A 24108-nucleotide genomic window follows, 5' to 3' on the forward strand; every position below is an offset into this window, starting at 1 on the left:
CACTTCCGTTCCGGTTACAGGAAATCTGAGCAGGGAACAGGCCGGCAGCTCGGGTTGACGTGTGTTCCTGGCTGCCATCCTCTGAAGGACCCCTCGAGTTCCAGGATTTCAGGGGCTGGGAGAGGAGAGTGAATCTCGGGACTGAAGGGAACGAGCAGCAACTTGGAGACTTGCATTAGCTTTGGGGAGGCGGCAGAAAGGAGATGGGAAGGAGCAGAACTGTGAGGAAGGTTTTTATTTTGGAAAAGCTGTGCAGAAAAAATTCAACAAAATGTTGCTGTGAAAAGAGAAAACCAAATCTTAAGCGTTAAAAAAAAAAAAAAATTCAAATCGACCAACTAGCTCAGAAGAGGGGAGGAGGCCAAGAATGGGAGGAAGAGTCGCAGCCTGCCAGGCAGATGGCTGGCCTCCGGCAGGCACGGCCATTTCCCTGAGCACTTTGCAGAGGAAGACGGGTGGTCGCAGGGCTGCAGGGCCAGTGACTGATCCGACACCTGTCCCAGTCCTGCCACAGACTCCCCCAGGATGTGCCCCAGCCCTGCCAGGTGCGTCGTACCGATCCTTCAGGATGAAGGGTGGGCGTGATGGTGAGGGGGTCAGGGGTGTGTTCAAGGTTGGCTTCTGATCAGGGCTAATGGAGGCCGCTGCTTCCAGGGCACGTGTGCCGAGCTGAGGGTTGACTGCCGTGCCCATATGCCAAGGTCCAAGGCTTAGGCTGGAAGGTGAGGGGGAGAGAGGAAAAGTCTGCTGTTTCTGGCCCCTGGGTCGTTAAAAGGACAGGCGTGTCTGGGGCTCTTCCCAGCCTCCACCCCTAAGCCCTCTTCCCAAGTGACCCCAGTGATGATTCTGCTGAGATGCTCTTCTGGCCATGTGTGGGTGAGGGTCCCTGTGCCCGACACCACTGGCTTGCCCTGGAGAAACAAGGATGGAGACCTGCCCAGCAGGGGCCCCAATCCCTTGTCCGGGACCTTCTCACCAAAAACTCCCGTTGGGTTGGAGGAAGGTTCCATGGCTGTTGCGAGACTGTAATCTGGCTCCGCTTGTACCTTCCGAAGGCCCTTGCCCTCCCTGAGTGTGGTCTTTAGCCAGAGGCGCTCTTTAGGCCCCTGGTCCCAGGTGGAAGCATCGGGGCTGCCTTCTCCCCAGAGCTCCCGGGCCTGCGGAGCCGCTTTCCAAGCTTCCCCAGTCTTAGGAAGTTAGAGCCTCTCCCACGTTGGCTGTCAGGCCCAAGGTCAGCAAATCTGCGCCTCCTTCGCCTGCAGCAGGTCTGGGGGCAGGTGCTGAGGGCAGTCCAGGGCACTTCTGCTCTGGGACAGGCTCCAGTCCCCTTGATCCAGCAGGTCTGGGGCGTGGAGCCCGGAGGTGGCGGGAGGGCCCTCGCTCTCCATCCCCACTCCACCTGGATCCTGGCTGCTGCAAAGGGGCACTGATTCCAGTTCTGTCCCCTCCTCCTTGGCTGTTCGGCTGCGCTGGGGCCGGTGGCGGGGTCCACTCCTACAGACTGGGTGAGAGGCCACATTCCTCTGGCTCAAGTACACTTCCAGCATGTAGTAAATGGTCCAGAAGACGGCGAAACAGCCTATCAGCACCAGGGTCTGGGGGAAAGTCAGACACCTGTGTAAGGGTGGTTTCCCAGAACAATGGGCTCAGAAACTCTCTCTCTTCCTAGGGGCTGCCTCTCCCACCCCAAACCACTCCCCCTGTTCCCCCCACACAAGGAATGCCCTGGAGAGTTAGCCTGTAGAGTGGGGACCTAGGTCTTCCCAACCCCTCACTCCCCAAGTCACCTTGAGTCTCCCACCAAGGACCACATCCCTCAGGACATTCCTGCCTGCCTGCAGCTTGGGTTTTGGCCCTCGTACCTTGAGGGTGTTCGGGGTGATGGTATAACCATCTTCCTCTGGGATTTTCAGCCCGGGAGGGCAGGGCAGCGTGAAGCCATCGTGCAGGTATTTCCCACTCATGGCACTTTCTAGTAACCTGTGGAGAAGAAAGGAGACGAGGATGCCCTACTCAGCTTGGTTCCTCTACCGCCTGCCTCGCCCATCCGCCCACCTCACAGCCAGACAGACGGAAGCCCCACAGCAAACAGGGGAGGGCCACGCTGTGGGTTCCCAGGGAGGTGGCACTCCCTAAGTGGCCTTCTCCCTGACCCCGTGAGTCCCCCTCCCTCTGACACATGTGTCTACACCTACCTTTGTCTGTCCCTGATGTCTACTGGACTCCACACAGAGCCATATAGGGTCAGCTGCCATTGCCGGAGGATGCCAGGCTGGGACGTCTCATCTCCTAGAGCCGCAAGCAGGGTGGTCCGTGAGCCACGCCCCGCTGTTGGCCACACAGACAGCAGAGGCCCTGCCCACCCCGCCACCCAGAGGGACTCAGACCACATGAGCGGCCACAGTAGTTGTCTACCTGTGTCCCACTGACCCCAGGGTACTGCAGACGTGCCTCTCGGGGTGCCCTTAGGAATGGAAAGGCGGAGGTGAAAGGTGGCACTCCCAAGTGGAGAAGTTTTGCCTCTTTCATACATACATATTTTGGGGTTTCAGCTGGGATTTTTCTTGGGAAGAAAAAAAAAAAAAGTCCAGCTAAATTAAAGGAAGGTTTGAAAACCACCAGTCTGGTGATGAACACCTAACTTGGCTGCAAGTTGGGAGGGTTGGGTTCAATTTCCAGTCCTCACTGAGAAACTGTGTGACCTCACACAAGTCACTTCAAACCTCTGCGTGGGCCTCAGTTTAAAAAAAAAAAAACGGTGAAAATTAGTCCTGCCCTTACCTGCCTACCAGGGCTGGCCAGAGGATGGTTATATGAGAAAGAACTTGAAATGTGGTTTCAACAAGGAATTTTTGTTGCTATCCTGAGGAAAAATGGATCAGTCACTTCTCCAAGGAACATGAGAGGTAGTATAAATTAACAGTTCTAGGTATCAATGCCCATTTTTTTGGGTGGGGCTTACGTCTTGGCATCTACCCTCTTGGTCCGATGGCAACCCTATGTATTCCACCTGGGACAATTTCTGTGGGGACTCTGAGAGCCAGAGGGACCAGATGACAATCACGAAAGGCAGGGCCCTGGTGGGGGGCAGGCAGGCTTACCTACATCCCTGACGACGAGTCTGTAGGTCCCTTTTGCTCTTTCCCCCCAGCACCGCACAGTGGAGAAGGTCCAATCATTGAAGCCATTGGGGTCCCTGGGGCAAGAACAGAGGAGACAGAGGAAGGCATGGGGCAGGGAACTGACCCCTTTGCCCAAAAGCATTTTCTTACTGTAGTAGCAGTTGCTGTCTGAGCTACAGCCATCGGGAGGGTGCCATGGAGGGCCCTCAAGTGCTGGCCCTGGCCCCTGGGATCTCAGGGGCTGAGGGACCTGTGTCAACGTAGTGTAGTGGAAAAAGCAAACGTGGAGAGAACACGGGCTTGGGAGTCCCATAGGTCTAGGCTTACTGCTATTCTCTCAGGCACTTAACTAGCTCTGTGACTTGTTTCCTCATTTGTAAAGGGTTACAAAGTCTACACTGCATGGTCCTTACTAGGATTAAAGAAACTTGTGACCTAGAGGGGTGGGATAGGGAGGGTGGGAGGGAGGGAGATGCAAGAGGGAAGAGATATGGGAACATATGTATATGTATAACTGATTCACTTTGTTATAAAGCAGAAACGAACACACCATTGTAAAGCAATTATACTCTAATGAAGATGAAAAAAGAAAAGAAACTATATTTCAAGTGCAGTGCTGAGCACATTGTAAGCACTTGAACAAAGAAGGTAATAAAGCCAGTGCCACGGTAGCTTAGGGCAGTGCCAGTGTCCACTCCTCCCATATCTTTTCCTGGAAAAGGCCCTTGTCGCAGAGAGAGCTCAGGTGAGGGCACGTGTACGTACGAGTCCAAGCTGCGGGGGGTGCCAATAAGGGACATCATGCCACTGGGGCAAAACAGCTTCAGTTCCAAGCTGCCACGTCGTGGATGAGTGATGGAGACTGTCACGGCCACGTGCTCCAGGGTCTTCAGCCCCGACATTTCCAGGTCCATCCTGCTGACTGTGGGAAGTCAGGCTGGGCAGCTGGGAAACCAGCCCCACAAACGCTTATGCCCTCACTTCACCCCAACAGACAAAGGAACATACTCATGGAAGACACATACAAATATCTTTGGCAACCCTGACTGAACCTCATGTACACTAGTAAATGGAACGCAGTTGCTGCTTTCAAGTTTACAATCGAGTTTAGAGTCCAGTTGGGAGGACAACACATACCCAGGACACAATGGAAGAACCAAACGGAGCAATTTCCGACATTCGTTCACCCAAAAAATAATTTACTGAGTACCTCCTACATTTCAGGCACTGTGCTAGCTGCTGGGAATAGAGAGAAAAGTTGGACACGGTCTCCGCCTTCTATGTGCAAGTGGAAAATGATATGCAATGCGGTCTACATAACTGATGCTAGAACAGAGATGAGTCAGATGGGTTTAGGCAGCCGTGAGACACACTCAGAGGGAGGAAGTGAATACGATTGGTGGAGTGTTGGTAGAGGGTATTCTAGAAGGAGAAATGGCATGTAGAAAGGCAGAGGTGGACATGAACAAGTTTCATACTGAAGGAAATACAAATCAAGAAAAAAAACTACTGAAGTGAAAAAATTTCAAGGAAATTGTGCTGAATGAAAAAAAGCCAATATCGAAAGGATACACAGGGGCTTCCCTGGTGGCGCAGTGGTTGAGAATCCGCCTGCCAATGCAGGGGACACGGGTTCGAGCCCTGGTCTGGGAGGATCCCACATGCCGCGGAGCAACTAGCCCCGTGAGCCACAATTACTGAGCCTGCGCGTCTGGAGCCTGTGCTCTGCAACAAGAGAGGCCGCGATGGTGAGAGCCCCCGCTTCCCACAACTGGAGGAAGCCCTCGCACAGAAACAAAGAGCCAACACAGCCATAAATAAATAAATATAAAAAAAATGTTAAAAAAAAAAAGGATACACAGTGTGTGATTTCATTTACATAATATTCATGAATAACATAACTGTAGCGATGGAGAACAGATTAGTGGTTGCCAGGTGCTAGGGATGGTACAGAGGGGATGGGTGTGGCCATAAAGGGGTGGCACTGAGGAGTCTTGGGATGCAGTGGTTCTGGATATTGGCTGTGGTGGTGATTACACAAGGCTATACATGTGGTAAAATTACGGACACACACACACACACACACAGAAATATGAGTCTAACTGGTGAAATCTGAATAAGTGCTCTGCATTGGACCAATATCATTTTCTTGGTTTTGCTATTGTCCTAGAATTAAGACATTTCACATCAGGAGAAGGGTGCACAGGACTTCCCTGAACATTTCTTTGCAACCTCCTGTGAATCTACAATTATTTCAAAATAAAAAGTCAAAAAACCCCCAAACAAACAAAAAAACCCCACCAAACTACTGAAGTGGAAGACTCAGTTGGGGAATATTAAGAAATTAGGCTGCAATGAGAAATGATTCTTTCCAAAGCAACTTTCCTTTCATTAATTCATGCCGACAGGCAAAGCAGAGAGCAGCACCCCCATTTCACAGATGAAGAAGCTCAGAGAGAATATGAAAGTATGGGCAGGGGACCTAGCATGGGAAGGGCTTTAAAATTTTTATTTTAAACAAGCAACTGAGAGCTATTAGAGATTATCGAGCAAGGACAGAGTTTTAAAAAAAAAAGTGCTAAAGGAAGGTTACTCTCAACAGCTGTGAGTGGGCTGAATCAGAGTAGGAAGAAGAAACAGGTGACAGGAAGCCCAGCTAAAATGCTTGATTCTAAGGGTAAGCCGATGTGAGCGTGGATAACTGATCAAAGAAGAAAGAGCGGGGAATTCCCTGGCTGTTCAGTGGTTAGGACTCTGTGCTGTCACTGCCGGTGAAATAAACCCTTTCTCAACTCTCGTGCCTGCTGGCGCTAATGGCATGGGCTCTGGAGCCACCCAGCCTGGGTTCAAATCCCAGCTCTGCCATTTACTAGCTATGAGAATTAGTTTATCTGTAACGTGTCCCCGTCATAGTTCATGGTTTATCATTTTTTTAAAAAATTTGTTTACTTTTTATTTTTGGCCGCATTGTGTCTTCGTTGCTGTGTGCGGGCTTTTCTCTAGTTCCGGTGAGCGGGGACTACTCTTCGCTGCAGTGCGCGGGCTTCTCATTGCGGTGGCTTCTCTTTGTTGCGGAGCACGGGTTCTAGGCACACAGGCTCTAGGTGCACGGGTTTCAGTAGTTGTGGCAAGCAGGCTTTAGAGCACAGGCTCAGTAGTTGTGGCGCACGGGCTTAGTTGCTCCACGGCATGTGGGATCTTCCTGGACCAGGGATCGAACCCGTGTCCCCTGCATTGGCAGGCGGATTCTTAACCACTGTGCCACCAGGGAAGTCTCCATGGTTTATCATTTTAAGGTACACTCTCTGTCTCTTATTTTCTGCTGTACCTGGGGCCCCGGGCTCTGGAGAATAAAATTCCCAACTCCTGCCCGGATAAGGCTGCTAAGGATGGGAGAAGACACCTGGGAGTCTACCTTTTAATTGATCTCTCGTTTTACTCTCACACCTCATCTCTGCCTTCTGTAGTGCATGGGGCCTCCGAGTCCTGAGCCTTTGGGGATTCTGAGGCATGAAACGAGCCTGTTGCCTAGGTTCACCCTTACAGGTATTTGGTTTGCAACTTTCTTAGCCCTGCCCACTTCTCCACTCGTTTTCCGTCTTCCAAAAATGTGCTGCAATCTCTCCTTTGCTGTGGTCTCGCCTCTCATTCTCTTTGTCCTTGTGCTTATACCACTTTTTTTCCTTTATTCTCACTTTGGTGAGGTTTTGGGAGTAAGCAGAGATAAAAGCACGTGTTCAATTCACCGTCTTTAACCAGGAATCTTCTTCTGTCCCCACGAATTTTTCAACCCACCGCAGTCTAGCTTTTGCCCCCATGAACAGACTGAAACAAAGTACTCTTGGCAGTGGAAGCACGGAGTCCTAACCACTGGACCGCCAAGGAAGTTCCAAAGTATTCTTCTTAAGGTCACCAATGGCCTCCTTGATAAACCAGGGACGCCCTCAGTCCTTGCCCGCTTGCCCACTCCCATCAGAACTACCCTAGATTCCAGTGACACCATCCTCCTGTTTTTTTTCCAACCTCAGGCATCTCTTCTCAGTTTTCTTCTGAGGCCCCTTTCCTCTGTCCACCCCCTTAATGTCAGCCTGTGTCCTAGGTCCTCTTTTATCCTTGTCTACCCCCAACCCTAGTGATCTCCTTCTTTCCCAGACCTTTCTCTTCCATTTTTATGCGGGTGACTCCCAAACCATTATCTCCAGTCTAGACTTTCAAACTTATTTATTCAACTGCTTTCTGAATACAACCTTTAGATGCTGCATAGAAGCCTCAAACACAGCAGAGCCCAAATTCTCTTCCTCAGCTCTTCACACTCCATAGTCCTTGCCCAAACCTCTTCTTCCTCCTGGGTTCTTAATCTCATGTGACGGCGCCACCATCTAATCAACGACTCCAGCTAAAAATTCAGAAATCTTCACATATACAGGTGCGTGTATATAGACGTACATCTGTATACGTACACCTTTATATATAAATTTTTACTATAGAAAGTTTCAGACCTATATAAATGGAGAAAACAGATGTTCTCAATACCTCACTTCAATAACTACCAATATATATGGCCAATCTCGTTTCATCGATGATCCCCACTTCTCCCCTCCCCAGATTCTCTTTTTTTTTTTTTTGCGGTACGCGGGCCTCTCCCCGTTGTGGCCTCTCCCATTGCGGAGCACAGGCTCCGGACGCGCAGGCTCAGCGGCCATGGCTCACGGGCCCAGCCGCTCTGCGGCACGTGGGATCCTCCCGGACCGGGGCACAAACCCGTGTCCCCTGTATCGGCAGGCGGACTCTGAACCACTGCGCCACCAGGGAAGCCCCTCCCCAGATTCTTTTGACAGAATCGCCAGGCATCATATCCTTTCATTAGTGAAGATTTCCCATGTATCTCTAAAAGGTAAAGCCTCGGGAATCTCTCTAACTGCTCTCCTTCTCCCTTACTGCTAACATCAATTGGTGATAATTGACCTCGAAGGCTCCCCACAAACTTCAAGATAAAGGCCAAACTCCTTACCATGGTAGACACAGTTCCATGTGGCCCTACCACCTGAGTTTCCAGTCTTCCTCTGCCAGTCAGGAGCCACGCTCCAGCCACACCACGTGACTTGCGCTCCCTGAAGATACCGTCGACTCTGCACGTGTTGCCCCTGCTGCCTGGATGTCCCTTTCCTCGCCTCTTCCCCCGGCTAGCTTACCTGGTGGGACTCAGGTCAATCTCAGTTGCTTTGAGAACCCTCCTGTGTCTTCCCTGGTGGCAAGAGGCACCTGCGCCATCTCCACTGCAGTGCTTGTAACACTGCGCTCTACCTGCAGGAGGAACTGTCTTTCCTACCAGACTGGGAGCAGCTCTCTGGGGGCAGGAATCGTGTCTTATCTCTGAATCCCTAGAACTTAGTACAGTGCCTGGGATGAGGTAGGTCTCATACTTGTAGAATGAATGAGTCAATCAATCAAGAGACATTTCAGAGAAATAAATGAAAGACAAAATTCTGAGGGCTGGAGGAAGACCTAGGGAGAGGCAAGGGATACAGTGGGATTGAAAACTCCCGAGTTTCAAGTTTGGGAGCCTAGGGAATGGTGATGGCACAGACAGAATTGAGAGAAACTTGGAAAGTAAGCTGGCTGTCGATAGGTGATAATGAAATCTAAGATGCTGTACGTTTTAAACGTAAAGTACTGATGGGATGTCCAACAGCACACAGCGATTTAGGTATAGAAAGATGGAGGAAAATATTCCTGGCATAGTTGAAGGAGAGTGTTAACATGGAAGATAAGGGCCTAACGGAGAGTAAATGACACGTTATAGAGCACGACAGAACAGAATGGAATCCAAAAAGAGCCCCGCGAGTGCTTGTCTGTGTTAGCATGTGTACGCAGTGGCACGTTACATGCATTTCCTTATTGGGGTGTACAGCAACTTGGGTGGCCAGCCATGTGGCAACACGAGAACTGTTTTATTAGAATTAAGTGAGTTAATCCTTAAGCCAGTGCTTGGCACCTAAACACTCAAATCTTAGTTGATGATGATCATATTATTTTGCCTTTGGCAAGCTGGGGTCTTTTTCAACCGCCCTCCCCCCGCCCCACCCCACCCCGAAGATCCCAGGGATTTATTTGCCCATAATCTTGCGGAAGCCAGAAAAATCTCTACCCCTCTCACTGGTTAGGGATCAGAATAAGAGATGTTGATCTAGGAATCATTTGTGGAGAGGTGGCAGCGGAAGCCATAAACACAGCTGTGCCGTCGAGGGAGAAAACGTAGAGGGAGGGTCAAGAACATGGAATGAGTCGTAGAAGGCACTCTTGGTTTGGGAGTAGTGAGGAGAGCGAACAGAAAAACCAAGTTCCTTGGGCAGAGAAGCCAGAAGAGGGCCATGGAGCAAAGGAGGTCACTGCAGCCGCAGGAAGAGGGAGGCTGCCACACAGGTCTCGTTAGTCCAGTCAGAGAACAAGAGGGCTGAGAAGGATGGGCTCTGAGCTGGCCCCTGGTCTGAGCAGGAGAGGGGCGCTGTGAGTGATGGAGTAAGTCTTCAGCGGTGGAGAGGGTGTGATAAAGGCGAGCAATTGCTTTGGTTAATTCATTTGAAAAGGTTACTGGTTGGAGGGGGGCAGAGACTTAAAAGTGTTTCCTAACAGATGCTCGGAGGGTGTTTGAAGGCAGGAGGAGGAATCAGTGGGGAGAGAAAGACTGGGCAGGAGAGGAAGATTCAGAGCCAGGAAGGAACAGGACTCAAGCATGGCCAGAGGGGGAACCAGCACTGGCTGTAAACAAGGATAAAAGGGTAATTGCAAGTGGTGTTCGGGAATCTTCTGTAAATACACACAGGCTCCCTTGTGTTTTGGATACTCCTCCCAAACCCCGCCCTCCCTCTCACCCTCTGGTAGAGATTTCAGACCCAGAGTCAGAGCTAAAGGAACCAAGGGGCGCCAATCCCCTTCCCCCTACATCCTCCTCCTGTCTTGCTCTAGAGCTGCCCTGCCCAAGAAGGTGGCCACCAGCCACATGTGGCTATTTAAATTCAATTACAATAACACACAAACTTAGTTCCTCAGCCACACGAGCCACATTTAAAATCTTCAATAACCTCACATGAATTGCACAGCACAGATAGAGAACATTTTCATCATTGTAGAAAGTTCTCTTGGACACCACTGCTCCAGAGTCTTAGTGGTATTGCACCCCTTTTCCATCTCAGGGATGTTCAGTTCCTTCTACCTTACAAAAAAGTTCACCTTCCAGCCCTTGGACACTGACTCGCCCAGGTCTTGGTGGGAAAGACTGTTCCTTGGCTATAGGGAAAGAGGTTTACTAACTGTCCGGGACTATGCTCAGCTCTATGTGAACTGGACTTTCTGCAGCCTCCAAGCACGCCCACAAGCGTGAACCTTCAGTTCTGTCTGCTCAGGGGTGAATGGGGTCACGACAGAGGGGAAGACACCTTTGCTGACCTTGAAGATCGGCAGTCCGCTTGCTGCCCTCCAAACCAATGAAGGGCTCCATTGGCAAAACTCGCCGGGTCTTCACCTCCCTTCTCTCCGTCCTTCTCTCCCCACTACCCCACCTCCCACTCTCCTCTGCCCAGGACAACCTGTCCTTCTTTCTCTTGCTTCCTAGTGACAAACGAGCAGGTGCCAGATGCCTCTACACCGAGGGAAGTTCGTTAGACACGCCGGGGAACATCCCTGGTTAGTGGGAAGCAGAAGATGTTGAAGCTGGGAAGGACCCTAAGTCGACCCCCTCATCTGAGGGATGCGATTGCGGGTTAGCAGCCCTGGATGGGAGGTGCAAGTGAAAAGACATACTGTCCCCAAGACATGCACGTGCGAAGCCCCGAGGTTCCTACTGAACCGCATTCCTGGGAACGTTCCTGCACTTCTCTGCCTTGGCTGACGCTTTATGCCCTTTCCAAGACAGCATTCCTTTTACGGAAAATGCAATGAACTGGGCCCATGGATTTCCTTCCACGTAGAGGGGAAACTGGGCAAGTGCTGGACATGGTTAGGGAGAGAGACAACGGGACTATTCCCAGTGAAACCTCCACCCCAGGGATGCCGTCTCCACCTCCCCTCCATGCTCCCATCTTTGGCCATTCCTCCTTTTGCCACTGTTGTGGTTTGAACACTTCCTAGGAGGATGGGAAATGCGAAAACAGTTCCATTTGTGTACAAAGCATGACACGCTTCAATCTTCACAAAAATCAGGGAATAACTCTGCCTGTCAAAAATCCTTGAGGAAAAAAATCCCCAAGGAACTGGAGGTGAGGAAAACTCCCCAGTGGGAAGTCCGGGAAATCTGCAGACAGAAGATCCTCTTGCTCAAGTGTCCCAATCCAGCTGCCCTCTTCTCTGGGAAGGGGCTCAACCTCTGTGCTCAACGTAAGACGACATCTCTGACTGACAACACACGGCCCTCACCCCTTCAGAGAGTCCTAGCGGCCCCAGGTGTGATGGACGCGTGGGCAGAGGGAGGGCCACCACAGTCTAGGGAGCCCTCTGGGACTCCTCTGTCCTCCCCCTACAGGCCCCAGCTGACTCTCTCTGTACTAGAGAAGCCTGAGAATCAAAGGAAGACATCCTCAACTCCCTCATTCCAGCCAAAGGCCACCGGGTTGCAGAGAATCGCCTGGCAAGTTCCTAGCATGGAAGTCAAAGGAAAGTCTTTCAACTCGTGCCTTGTCTCCCAGGTCCCAGTCCCAGCCCTCCCACCAGCCTTCCTAATCGCTTGCTCGGCAGTCCTTTCCACCACCAGTAACTCAGGAGAAAGGTCTCGTTTAAGCACCCGGGGGGCCAGCCAACTCAGAAGCAGCAACATGTCCTAAAATGGTCAAAGAAAACTCCACAGGTTTGGCTGGAGCTCAGCTCCTACAGGAAGGGGGTAGGATCCGGCAGGGAGGATGAGTTTAGCTTCTCCATCACCCCGCCCCAAACCTCAGGCCCACGATTAACCCCCTTTCTGCTGACTGCTTACCATTCCACAGGACCTCCAGGGGGCGGGCGGACAGTGGGATAGCCTTGTTCTCTTTCAACACGGGGCTGACGTAGGAAGCTAAGTAAGGGACAGACGTCCAGATCTATGAAAGGAAGGGGGGACGGCGAATGAACAAACAAGATGGACCCCACACACCCACTCTCATCTACTTGGCCCCTAGGGCACTGCTCTTTTGATTTCCCCCTTCCTCACCACCTTCCTTCGCTCCCGAGGCCCCTGCGGACCACCTGGACTGCTCCCTATGGCACCGAAGCAAGGAAATGCTGTGTCCAGGACAGCAGATGAGGGGCAGAGCACCCTGAGGGCTCCAAACGATACTCAGGTCCCATTTACTCTCCACCAACAGTTTAGAAATTTTAATTATAGTGTTGAGCCTGCTTCCTCACTTGTAAAAGGGGTCTCAGATGAACGAGCATTTATTAAACACCTACGATGTGCCAGGCAGTGTCTTAGGCATTCTCCCCACCTCCTCCGTCATTCCACGCAGGACACCTATTCACCTTGGCCGCGTTCACGAGTCTCCAAGCATTGAGCAGGCCGAACCCGTGCTGGTGGCTGTGGCTAAAGCCGGCCTCGTTGGTGATCCAGTCCGCGCGGCGATCCTCATACTGAGAGGACAGGGGTCCCGGTTAGTCTCTCGGATTTTAAGTTTCCCTGCTCGCCCTGCTAGCTGATCCAGCCCAGACTCTCCCACCAAGGCTGCTAGGAATGGATTTCCCAGGGAAAGTTGGGACAAAAGGGCAAAGGCCTGTGATGTCACCAGCCCAATGGCCTGTTTCTAGAGAGGGAGCCAGGAGCCACAGGCTCGAGTCAGGAGCCCAGCCGGAGCTCTCCTTTGCTGGTAAAAGGGCAGCCCCAGAACAGGTGCGAGTGAATTTAGGTCTGTGGTCTTGACGGGGTCCCCACACTTGTTCCGTGCACATGCAACTCTGGACGGGATTTGGCACCCAACGTCTGGGATACCTAGAACCTGAAGCCTCCTGAAACCTCCAAGTCCTTGGGACCGAAAGTCTGACGTGGGCTGGGCCAGGCCATTTGTCCACCTGCGAGGATCTCACCTGGGTGGCTGTGAAGACGATGATGTGCTGGACGTCACGCCACGTGAGGCAGGGCCGCACCTGCAGCATCAGGGCTATCATGCCGGCTGCCAGAGGGGCCGCGGCTGAGGTCCCCGTGTGGCCCTCGGTGCAGCCTGTGCCCTTCTGAAGGTCCCAGTCTGTGGTCACCTGGGAAGCGGAATGGAGAGGACGGGGACTGGGTTAGGGACTGTTCCCAGGTGCTGTGGAGGGAGGGGTGCGGGGCTGGGCCTCAGCGCGAGCCTCCGGGGGCCCTTCCATTGCGAGAGCTGAATGTCTAGCAGGTCGGGACGATGGAGATTCTTCCTCCTTCTTCGCCTAACAAGAGAATCTCTGGAGAGTTGAGAAGAATTAAAAAGTTACTCTGGGGGTCTGGTTACTGTGGGGGAGGGGGCGGAAAGGAGCTGGAGAGAGGGGAGAGGCCTCACGTGCAGAGGATGGTGGTTTCCTGATTCCGGCTCCTCTGGTGACCCCTTCCCAAATCCTCCACCCAACCCCAGCCCCGCCCCTCCAGGCCCCGCAGCCCTTGGAGACAGAGGAAGTGGCCGGGAGCTCCTGGGCCCCAGCTGGAGCGGGGACAGCAGTGACGGCACCGGTCGAGGAAATCCAACTTGGCAGCTCAGCGACAGGGCCTGGAGTGACATCCGTGCGAACAAAGGGAGTGTGTTCCCAGGGAGAGGAAGCTGTCCCCTTGTCCACCCGTGGGCTCACCATGGGGGTAGCATCTACAGCCCCTGCCCACCCTGGCCCGGGGCGATCCACAGGCCTCCCTGCCTCCCTGCTCTGGGCCTGGTGCCTCAGGTGGTTTCCACGAGTCCCCCCTTTTCCACCTGTGGTCCTGAGGTGGGAGGTGAGAGCGGGGGTCAGGGAGACACAGCATCTGTCTGGCATCCAGTTCTTTTCACGCTCTAATCCACCCTGGAGCCACAGAGGGTTTAGCCGAGGGGGCCCTGCCTAAACCTGCTCCAGGCCGTGGCCCTCCGGATCTGGCACGCGGTGCCCATGCCAAGACCAGAAAAGCTTCTTCCAAGCTTCTCTCCTGGGTCAGATACCAAGGTGCTAACTTCTCCCAAGAGCTGCCCTGTCTCCACTGTACTCACTGCTCGCCTTCCAGCTGTTACAGAGGCTGCCAAGACATGTCATTTTCACTCAGACGTCGTGTGCATGGAAGAGGAGGCAAAAACTCTCCAAGTGGAAGTCTCAGCGAGGGTGGAAAGCCTGGTCTGTGCCAGGGAGCAGGTTGATTTTTTCCTGCTACGGAAACAGCCTCACAGTGACAGTCTAGTGTGTAGCTGTGAGGCCCGTGAACTTGCCTGTGGCAGGAGCCCCAGGCAGCCACTGGAAAGGGCCGGGCAGCAGACGGTGGGCAGCCTGTACCTCCGTGCCCGCCCTCAGGAAGGCAGCCCCACCGAGCTGGTCATTGAACAGAAACTGGGAACTGGTTTCCAAGGCAAGAGCGTCCCAAAGATGGGAGCCTGGCTAAACAAACTCTCTTTTCATTTCCGGACAATTTATAGCTCAGATGGAACGTGGTAGGGGTGGGGGTGAGATGCGGAGCTGCGTCAGGAGGAGAAAGGCAGGCGGCGCACAGTAAGAGGGACCACTATGCTCGGCAGCCTTCGCGGTCCCTCGCTGGGGCCGGGTCGAGCGGGTTCCCGAGAGTTCTGCCAGGATGTTCCTGCTCGTCCTCCCAACCCAGCCTGGCCTGGGGTGGGCATGGGCGGTGCCCTCCGCACCCAGACCCCTGCCTGCTGAGCGAAGCCTCCTGCCCACTTACTTTAGTCAGCTCCTTTTTCCTTCTCTCGGGGTGGGGAAAGGGGCTGGGGTCACCGGGCCCTGAGCCTTAAAACACTGTGCTGACCAAAGTCATTTAGTGGCAAAACAGAATTTCAGTCTCTGGGAAAGTGAATGTGACCCAGAGGAAGCAGCCTAATTCCCAATGGCCCTGGAGAGCGCTCCCAACCCAGAGCCGCTGGAGAAATGTGACACCACCTGGCTGCAGCCCAGCTCTGCCCCGAGAGCCCCTTGTCCCCGTATCCCTCTGTTCGGGGCACTGGGGACCGGCAGGCAGCTCTAGGATGACGGGATGAAGCTCGGCCAGCTGGGTGTAGGCACGGAACCCTGAATTCTTTCACAGGTTCCCACAGCTTGAGAAACTCCACTCCCTTGCTCCGACCTCTTGTTTGCTGTGGCTCCAGCTCCAGCTCCAAGGAAAGAGCTGTCTCTCGGGCTGACTGAGACATTCCTGACTCCTTTTCCCGCCCATTCCGTGCCGACAACCACTAGCTTTACTCCCAAGGATGAACAGGAACAGAGCTCACAGTATTTACATAAGGGCTGCATAGCAGTGGAATGATGATCCTTTTTTTATAAAGGCCACAGAAATTTAGCCAAAGACCATGTTCTGCCAAAGGAAGACGTTTCAATCAATGTGATACTTAATCAATGTGATTCCTATGATAACATGCATATTTGTAAGTTAAAATTTTAAAGATAAAACCCCTTTACACAGATATATTTAGAGTCCTCAGCTCCATTCTTCCAACAGGGGCAGACCCTTAGGGACACAGATCTGCTAGGGAAGAGGAACCCGAGGGCCCGGCGGGGGGCGCTTACGATGCTCCGGAGCATCTTGTCCCCACCGCTGAAGGTGACCGCCAGCGTGGAGGCACACTCCTCTGCGTAGAAAGGCATCCGTCCCTCCTCGTCCACAGCACCTGGGGACAGAGTAGGGGAAATGGGAGCAGAGATAAGGGCCTGATAACACCAGAGTCATCTCTGAGTTATCACCTGGGGGGTTGTCCTGAGTTTAAAAAATGATCTCAGTGGTCCAAGTCCTTCAAGTACCCACACTCCTCACCAGGACAGGCAGCCTCAAATGGCAGAGGGTATTCTGCGCCCTAAGACCATTCTTTCAACAGGCTCCAGGGTGCATCTGGGGGGCGTTCCACCTCAATACCTACTCATCCATTCGCACATGCATTTTCCTCAACGTTTATCAATTACCTACCGTAAGTCGCACACTGTGTGAGGCATGGGGGCCATGGGAGAAGGGCACAGACCTGATCTCAAGGAGCCCATAGTCAGGGAGGAGGTCGGGTAAGTAAATGAAAACAACTGGGATGCTAAATGCTATGGGAGGGAGCACAGGCAAAGGGCATTTGGGGGTCAGGGAAGGCTTCAAGCAGGAGCGAAGGGACCCATGGAAGAGAGGCCAAAGCAGAGGCCTAAGCAGCTGTGGGGAGTGGAGGCGGGGGGTGGGCTTGGTATCCCCGATGATGGGTGGAAAGTGCTCCGGGGTATGACTTCTAAGGAAGTCCTGACATCCTCCGAGAGCAGGGCTAGTCCCTCCTAACTATCAGAGCCTGAAGAGAAGAGCAGATCATGCATACACTTTTAGACAGACCCATGGAAGCTGGGGGCACACCCACATACACGGTCCCGTCACGACTGAGTGTCTCTCTCTCTCACACACACACAGGCGTGAGCACACATGCACACTCGGGGCCACCAGGCCACTACCTATGGTGACTGTATAGATGGAGTTGGCATAGCCATCGTAGTTGCAGTTGTCGTTGTGCTGGCCCCCATTGCCACTGGCTACCACGAAGATGCTCCCAAAGCCCTGGCGGCCAGCGATCACCCCGTGTTGCAGGGCAGCCTGAGGGGCAAAACGTCCAGGTCAGTTGAGGAGTTCATAGGAAGACCCCAACCTCCATGCCGCTCACTCTTTCCTCCCCTTCTAGAAGGAAAAGAAAAAAAGCCAAGGGCACTGGACATGGGAGAAACAGATTTAAAGATGGACTCAAGGTGAAGAGGCTGTTAGTGGAACAGCTGTATGGTGCATGGGCTCTGCTTATCAGAGAGGGTAGGGCCAGAAATGGGGAGCCAAGCACACAACCAGAGCGAAACAATCTCAAAGCACTGCTCCATTTCTCTCTAAGAACATCCTCCACACTCCCCCAACCCCAGGTCAGGAGCGCTCTTCCCAAAGGAGGTGCCCGGGCTACATGGTAGGTCTGGCCCTGCAAATGGGGGTGGGGCGGGAGCAGTTCCAGGAACGGAATGAAGAGGGGGTCCTAGGTCTCCCAAGTCTCCACGCGGTCCCCAGTTACCTTCCCAAGCTGATGGGGACCGTCCACCGTCTTTCCATCGTCATCTGGTCCCCAGCTGTTGAGAGACACCCACTGGGAAGAGCCAGAGCCAGGCTGTGGCTGCCCACCCAGGCCCCCCAGGCTCAGCCAGCCGTCCCTCCGCCCGGGCCCTTCCTCTCCTCCCAAGGGCTCCAGCTCCGGACTCCCACGATGAAAGGACACAGGGGTCAAAGGTCCAGCCCTCACTCCGAAGTGGAAAACAGAAGTACGTGCTAAAGTTCTTCTTGTCCTTGGAAACTTTCCCAGTTTAGGACTACTTTAACCTGACCCTAAAAACCCTTTCTCAGGTCCCCGGGGAGTACAGAGTGGTAGAGATGGGTGGGACCTAGGGATCTAACGCTAGGCTTGATGGCAGAGCACCAGCGAAGGGAGTATCTGTGAAAGCTCTCGGGTCTGAGGAGTTCTCCATTCTTTCTCTGAAAGGAAATGTCCCTGTGGATAATGCCATGCATTTACAGGAGACACTGCTTGGGGAAGAGCAGGTACCATCAGTGCTGGGGGGCAGCCCAGCCTCAGCCCCTCCTTATCGAACACCCCCTCCCCGCCATAACCGTAACCTGGAGCTGCAGGTGTGTTTCTGGGGGGTGGTGCTGGGTGTCCAGCTCTGCTGTGGTTGGAAAGGAATGCCCAATTTCTTCCAGAGCCTTCTGAGTTTGATAAACAGATAAACACGAGGCAGGATGGAGCACTCCTCGTGTGGCAACCTGATTACTGGGGTGACAAGGGGCTTAAGACTGAGAACCCAGACGCTGGGGGTCTGGAGAAATGAGGGCAGTGGACTTACAGGCTGAACCCAGTGGGGAGAGCCCTGCTGGGACCTGCCCGAGTCAGCCCATCCTGCTGTTCTTTGGTTGGAGGATTCGCCCAGGGCCCGAGCCTCTGGCCCCCTCACCTTGTTCCTGGCTCTGCCTCACCTGCAACTGTAGATGTCATTGATCTGATAGTGCTTGTTGAACGCCACAGCCTCCATGCTGTCTGTCAGGGGTCCATCCAGTACCCGGATACCTAGGCGGTGAAGGCCATACCGGCTCCTCAATAATGCTGGTCCCCTAGACGGGGAGCTGGGTGCTGGGGGGCCCCCTGTGGAGACTTACTTTTCCTCTAAGTGCTCTTGGGTCTTTTGAATTTTTATACCATGTGCATGTACCTGTCCGGAAATATTTTTTAACATAATGCTAAATCTTAGACTTTAAGGATCCTGGGGTCCGGTGGGAAGATGCAGAGCCTAGAACGTAGGGAATCCAAGGTCCCCTTCTTATGTGCATCCTCAATCATGTCAAACACTGCAGTGGTGCTCGACACACAGAGGGTATTCAACAGATGGTACTCATCAGCATTACTCCTCTCACGGATGCCTAATCTCACCCAATAAAATGGGGTGGGTCACATCCTGGTGACCACACAGGGCGGAATGGAGCTTTCAGAAGGGACTTGGGCCCTGAAGGTTTCTGGCTCCCTCTGTAGCCTCATTCGCAGAGAGGGCTGCTGACCTCTGCTGGAGTGTAAGAGGAATACAGCCAATCTATTCCAACCTCGGAAATGCAGGTCCCAAGCATTTATGAGGAATCACGCGGACAGCGTGTCCCCATTCATCCCCTTCACCTTCTGCCTCAGTGGACAAAGACCGAGAGGCAGAGGAGCCGCAGTACCACCCCAGCGGGGGCCAGGGCTGTTCCGCTCTCCTGAAAGGTTGGAGAGCAGACGGTGACCATCAGAAGGGCTGGGAACGGGAGAGCTGGGAGAAGGGAGAGGGGCCTCCACAGACACACGGGGGTCACGGAGGAAGGGCAGACCAGGAGGCACTTGGTAAACCATTAAAATACAAATACAGCATGGATGAATATAAGGAGTTATCATCACAGTGAGCTGAGCATTGACAGGGCGTAACCATGATCAGAAAAAGGGAAGAGTCGTCTGCGTAGGTGGGGCCTGGGCCTCCATCTCCCATCCAGAGCACTTCATACTTTCAGCTGCTTTATACCGTGGGGTTCACTGCTAAAAACATGTTGGAAACACAGTGCATTGAAAAAAATCAATGAACTGATAAGTCCTGCAGACACCTATTCATAAGCTTAACCTTTGCTTTCTGCTGTGTGTTGAAAGTGAAATAAAGTCGGGTTGGAATTCATGGGGGAGGGACAGAGGATGGACAGCTGTCACAGGAGGAAGGTACCGAGGCTGGACTGGAGGTACCTGCTATGCGGCTCCCATACGCCACTCCCACGGCACAGAAGCTGTTGTTGGGCACGGCAGCGATCTCTCCTGCACACCTCGTGCCGTGGTGGTTGCCATTCTCCACATCCGGGTGGGGCATGGGGTCAGGGTCGTTAGAGTTGAGGTCATAGCTGCCCTCGGGGCTCTGAAACAAGGTGGGGGGGACGGGCGGGGCATGTGGTCACTCGCTGGTTTACAAGGGGTCAGGTCTTGGAGCTCAGGGAGAGAGGGGAACTGGGATTTGGGGGCTCTAAGCCAGCACTGTGGGCCCATCTCTGCAAACCACATGGGCTGTGAGATATGAGGACAGGACACCTTGAGGCAAAACTGAGGAGTGCTGCAGCTCTTGGGAAATTTCTCTCTTGGCCATTATAGATGTGCCTAGGAGCCGCGTCCATGGTGTGGGAAGCCTGGGATAAAAGAGGTTTGGGGCTACCTAAAAGTCGGGCTTTAAGGAATTTGTGCAGAGAGGGAGGCTGCCCGCAGGGGCCACTCCTTACTCCCCAGGGCAGGGAGTGGCAGCAGGAACCAGGAAGTGTCTCCCTTGCTGAGCTGGAGCCACGTCCAGTGTCTTAGCTACCAGGCTGGAAGGCTGGCTGCGGAAAAGGAGTAGATGAAGAACACCATCCCACCTTCCAGGACCTTTCATTTGGCCCAATGACCTCTAAGAAAGGGGACAGGCCTGAGGGAACATCAAGAATCAGATAAGGCCCGGCGGTGGGGGACGGGTCGTTCCAGTGCCACTCACATAGTTGGGTGCGATGTCCTGGATGGTGTGCTCCACACCGTCGTCCACGACCACCACGGTCACCCCTTGCCCGGTTACATTGCGCTCCCATACACCCGTCACGTTGATGTCCCTGCCGGGGCTCCGCCGGTTATTCTGCAGGAGAGACAGGGTCAGGAACTATTCTCTGAGCCCTGGGAATCCAGTGACACACAGCATAGCCCATGGAGAGACAAGTTACAGCGAGCAGCCCCTGTGCACTCTTGGCCGCCGTCAAGGAGCCAGAGAGAGGTTGCAGACCAATAAGGGTAGGTGGGGACAGAGCCAAGGAGGGACACGTGAGAGCTTTGCCACCGCCGAGGTCTCCAGGAAAGCCTGGCATCACTCACGGGCAGTAAGGGTGAGAAGGTGGCTAGGGTCAAGGGTTGGACAATATAATTCATAGGCCATATGATACACATTATATTAACACCGTATAATGTAACGTTACTAGTTAACTCTTGTAAAGCGTTTCCCATGTGGGCACAAGTACCTTAGTTCACTTAACCATAACCATAACCATTACAATCTCCATTTGACAGAAAGGGAAAGTGAGGCACAGAGAGGCTAAACAGTGCACCCAAAGGTACACGCTAGTCAGTGGCAGGCGGCCCAGGCAGCCTGGTCCCAGGACCCACGCCCTGCCATTGCAGTCCGCCGGCTCTCTGAATAAGAGCACAGGGAAGGTGGAGCCCGAGGACGAAGCCCACTGTGGAAGCCCACAGAAATGTCTCCTCAGGCAAAGGATGGGGAACACTGAAGAGTAACACAGACAAGAGGCCACTAAGGCACCGGGTACCCCCCGCCCAGCATCTGAGGCCCGAAGCTGCAGGGCTGGACTCACCAGGTGCCACTGCTGCGGGTACTTGGGGTCATTGAAGTGGACGCTGCGCTTGGTCCGCTTGAGCAGCCTCTGCTCTGAGTGCCAGCGCACGGCTTCGTGCTTGGCCAACACGGCCTCCACCTGCTGCCGGACGGCCTCCACCTGCGGGGCCTGCTGGTGCCCTGCTGGCTGGACCAAGAGGTAGTGCCCCTGGAGCTCCCCGATGCGTCCTGCATTCACCAGCCCTGCCGCCTGGGCCAGGGCATCTGCCCGCTGCTCCAGCGACTGTTCTTCCCTTTCGCCTTCTGGGCTGTCCACATGCACCGCCCAGCTCAGCCCCTCCGGACCCCGGGCCCCAGGCCCACCTGCCCCCACCAGGCCCATCACCCAGGGAAGCAGTAGGAAGAGCCCGGCTAGCTCCAGGCAGAGGCAAATGGGCCTGGGGCCCAGGGGGGCATCTGAGTGTGGCACTTTCTGCCTCCCCTTGGGCATCAGAGCAGTAGGCTGCAGACAAAGAGAAAGGACACCAGAGGTAAGAATGTGATAACACGGCACACCTGGAAATCCCTAAGCCATGCCTTTTAAATCATTAAACATGTGATCCTCTCCTGTTATTCACAGTTATCTCTGACCAACAGGGATAAGCCCCCATGGGCAGCGTGGGCCAGCACAAACCCCGGGGGGTCCCTCAGTGACATGATTATCACTAGATGATCAAGCAGGATGTCTAGTTGCTAACAGGCACCGTGCTGCTCTTTCCCACTGTTGCCATGAAAAGGGCTCAGAGGTCATAGGACTCCTGCAAATTCCTGGCAGAGTCATGACCGTTCTTTAGAAGAGACCCTCCTCCCTTCTTTAGAGGCGACAGAAATCTTTCCCCAGCTGACGTCTTGGTCCCCTTGTCCTGAGGGCTAACTCCCCGCAGTGGGGCCCCGTTCCCACCTGGACCCTGAGTGAGGCTGAGCTCCTGGTCTGGCTAACCACCTCACGCTCATTTTGTGCAAACGGAGAAAAGGCATCCCTTTCGCTGTGAGCAGTGGTGACTCCAGGCACAGATTGCAGACCTGTAGGCCCCAAGAAAACAAGAAATGGTGTCCTCCCAAACCCAGTGGAGCAAGCAGAGGCTGGCCATGAACTCTAGGATCCGTGATCAAAGAAACTGCAAGTGATTAAGTATCATTTCCAGGAATCCCAAATAGGTCACAGTCTAGAACCGAACTGGTCCAGTAAGGCCAGATCAGTATATAATCCAGAAACCGTACTTCTCGACCTAAACGTCAGGCCATAGTCTTTTCTTTTTTTCCTAGATGCCTAGAAGAGGGCTTGAACTCTTAGCAAAAACCCCTCTTGAAAAAGTAGGTGGTACTGCTTCCTAGAAGTCCGGGGGGTAGTAGCTAACTTCCTGATTTCTGTACCTGTGGATGCCAGGGGAAGTAAGAGTAGGCGGGAGGCGGGTGAAATGGGGAAAACCCGAGCATGCAAACAAAACTGAACAGGCGTAAGAGGCAAGTGGACACCCTGGGGAGAAGGGGTGATTGGAAAGCAGCACTAAAGGGCTACTCTTAGTCACTAGCCCAGCAAGTTGGTTGAGAAGTGAGGGCTCAAGCTCTAAACCTGGGACTGCCACCCATGGTTTGACAGAAGGGCCAAATGAGAACTGGTGGGCAACTGTGGGGACAGAGACAGGTGAATGGGTGACAGAACATGTGTGTCCCTATTGGTGGCTGGGCTTCAGAAGCATCTGCTCTCTACGGGGGTGGGGTGTAGGGGGGTCACCTTGAGGTAGGGCTTAGTACCCACAAATATGCAAATGGATTAGTCTCAAAACATTACATAAACATGGGTATTTTACCGAAGTCTCTTTGGAAAGGGAGAAGGGGACTTCCGCCACCTAACATTTCCCTCCCCAAATCTACATATCTCCTTCTCTCTTTTCCTCTGAGGTTCCCGGGCAAATTCCTCCCTGCGCTCCAGCAGCGTCGACTGTCCCAAGATATTCAGGTGTCCTTCCCAGTGTGCATACAAAAATCTTGTTAGATAGCCTGATAGTGACCCAACTAGGCAGGCTCCTTCAATCTCAGTAGAGCCCATAGATTTCCGGAAGAGAGGAGAAACCTGACCACTACATCCTCCAGTCCCTCTGGCAGAGCGGTACGTTAACCCCACCCCAGACCTCACCCTAGGCTTCTGGGTAAGGAAACTTAAATACCCTCTGAAAGTAGATCTCAAACTTCACCCAACTGCTAGGCGTGTCTTTACAGCTCTGAGGTGCCAAGAGAGAAGAGGAATGATACGGACAGCCCAGAGTCCAAGATTCTGCTCCCAAGAGACTGTCCTCCTCGCAACCTCTACACCTGTTCCTAGAAACCAGGCTGCGTACCGGGGTCAGTTTCATTGATTTCCCCCTCCCTGGCCTCGACTGCCCCGTGCAATGTGCCCCTCTCCTCGGAGGACCCACACTATCCTGGATCCAAGACTCCGTGGCCCCGTCTCCCTGGGCTCCCCCACGCCGGGACTGAAGGCGCCCTCTGTGCGGCTCCCTCGTCCTCAGACACCGGCTGCCCCCCTGTTCTAGGCCACCCGGACTTCCAATGCCCCGCCCCCACCGAGTTCTCAACTCACCCGCCTGGCCGCAGCTGCTGCCGCCGCCTCCTTGCGGAAACTCACGGCTTCCCGGGAGCCCGAGAAGCCAGTGACAGTAGCATCACTTCCGCCCAGCGGCGCAGCCAATCAGCGACGGGTCCCCCGGCCGGCCCGACCAGCCGGGAGCAACTGGCTCTAGGGGGCCGGCTCCTTCGGGCATCCTCCACTGAGAGAGCAGCGTGTGTGGGTGCTCCTCGCGGGGGCCCACCGCCCCGAGTTCTCGGGGCATCTTCAAGAGGGACCTTCTCTATAGGGACGGTCCTCTCCTTCATGGTGTCCTCTGGAAAGGGCATCTCGGTTGCGAGCTTTAAAAACACCTCGTTC

General features: G+C 53.8%; 1 protein-coding gene across 2 annotated transcripts; it reads right to left on the bottom strand.

Annotated features, from left to right (window-relative positions):
* Nucleotides 1-220: 220 nt before the first annotated feature.
* Nucleotides 221-23844, bottom strand: PCSK7 (proprotein convertase subtilisin/kexin type 7). Of its 2 annotated transcripts, XM_079930361.1 has the most exons (17): nucleotides 23764-23844; nucleotides 22084-22205; nucleotides 21163-21645; nucleotides 20301-20435; nucleotides 19532-19697; nucleotides 18253-18343; nucleotides 17300-17354; nucleotides 16707-16845; nucleotides 15801-15901; nucleotides 13167-13334; nucleotides 12609-12716; nucleotides 12088-12190; nucleotides 3888-4044; nucleotides 3102-3196; nucleotides 2196-2289; nucleotides 1863-1980; nucleotides 221-1595 (listed from the first exon to the last, which is right to left on the bottom strand). In XM_079930361.1, the coding sequence occupies exons 3-17, from the start codon at nucleotides 21631-21633 to the stop codon at nucleotides 1233-1235; spliced, it is 2364 nt and encodes a 787-aa protein (XP_079786487.1). In that variant the 5' UTR covers nucleotides 21634-21645; nucleotides 22084-22205; nucleotides 23764-23844; the 3' UTR covers nucleotides 221-1232. The 2 variants fall into 2 exon arrangements, with proteins under 2 accessions (XP_079786487.1, XP_079786486.1); XM_079930360.1 differs by lacking the exon at nucleotides 22084-22205 and having other exon boundaries at nucleotides 23764-23772.
* Nucleotides 23845-24108: the final 264 nt, after the last annotated feature.

This window comes from Stenella coeruleoalba (genome assembly GCF_951394435.1).
Source record: "Stenella coeruleoalba genome assembly, chromosome: 8".
Classification (NCBI taxonomy): domain Eukaryota; kingdom Metazoa; phylum Chordata; class Mammalia; order Artiodactyla; family Delphinidae; genus Stenella; species Stenella coeruleoalba.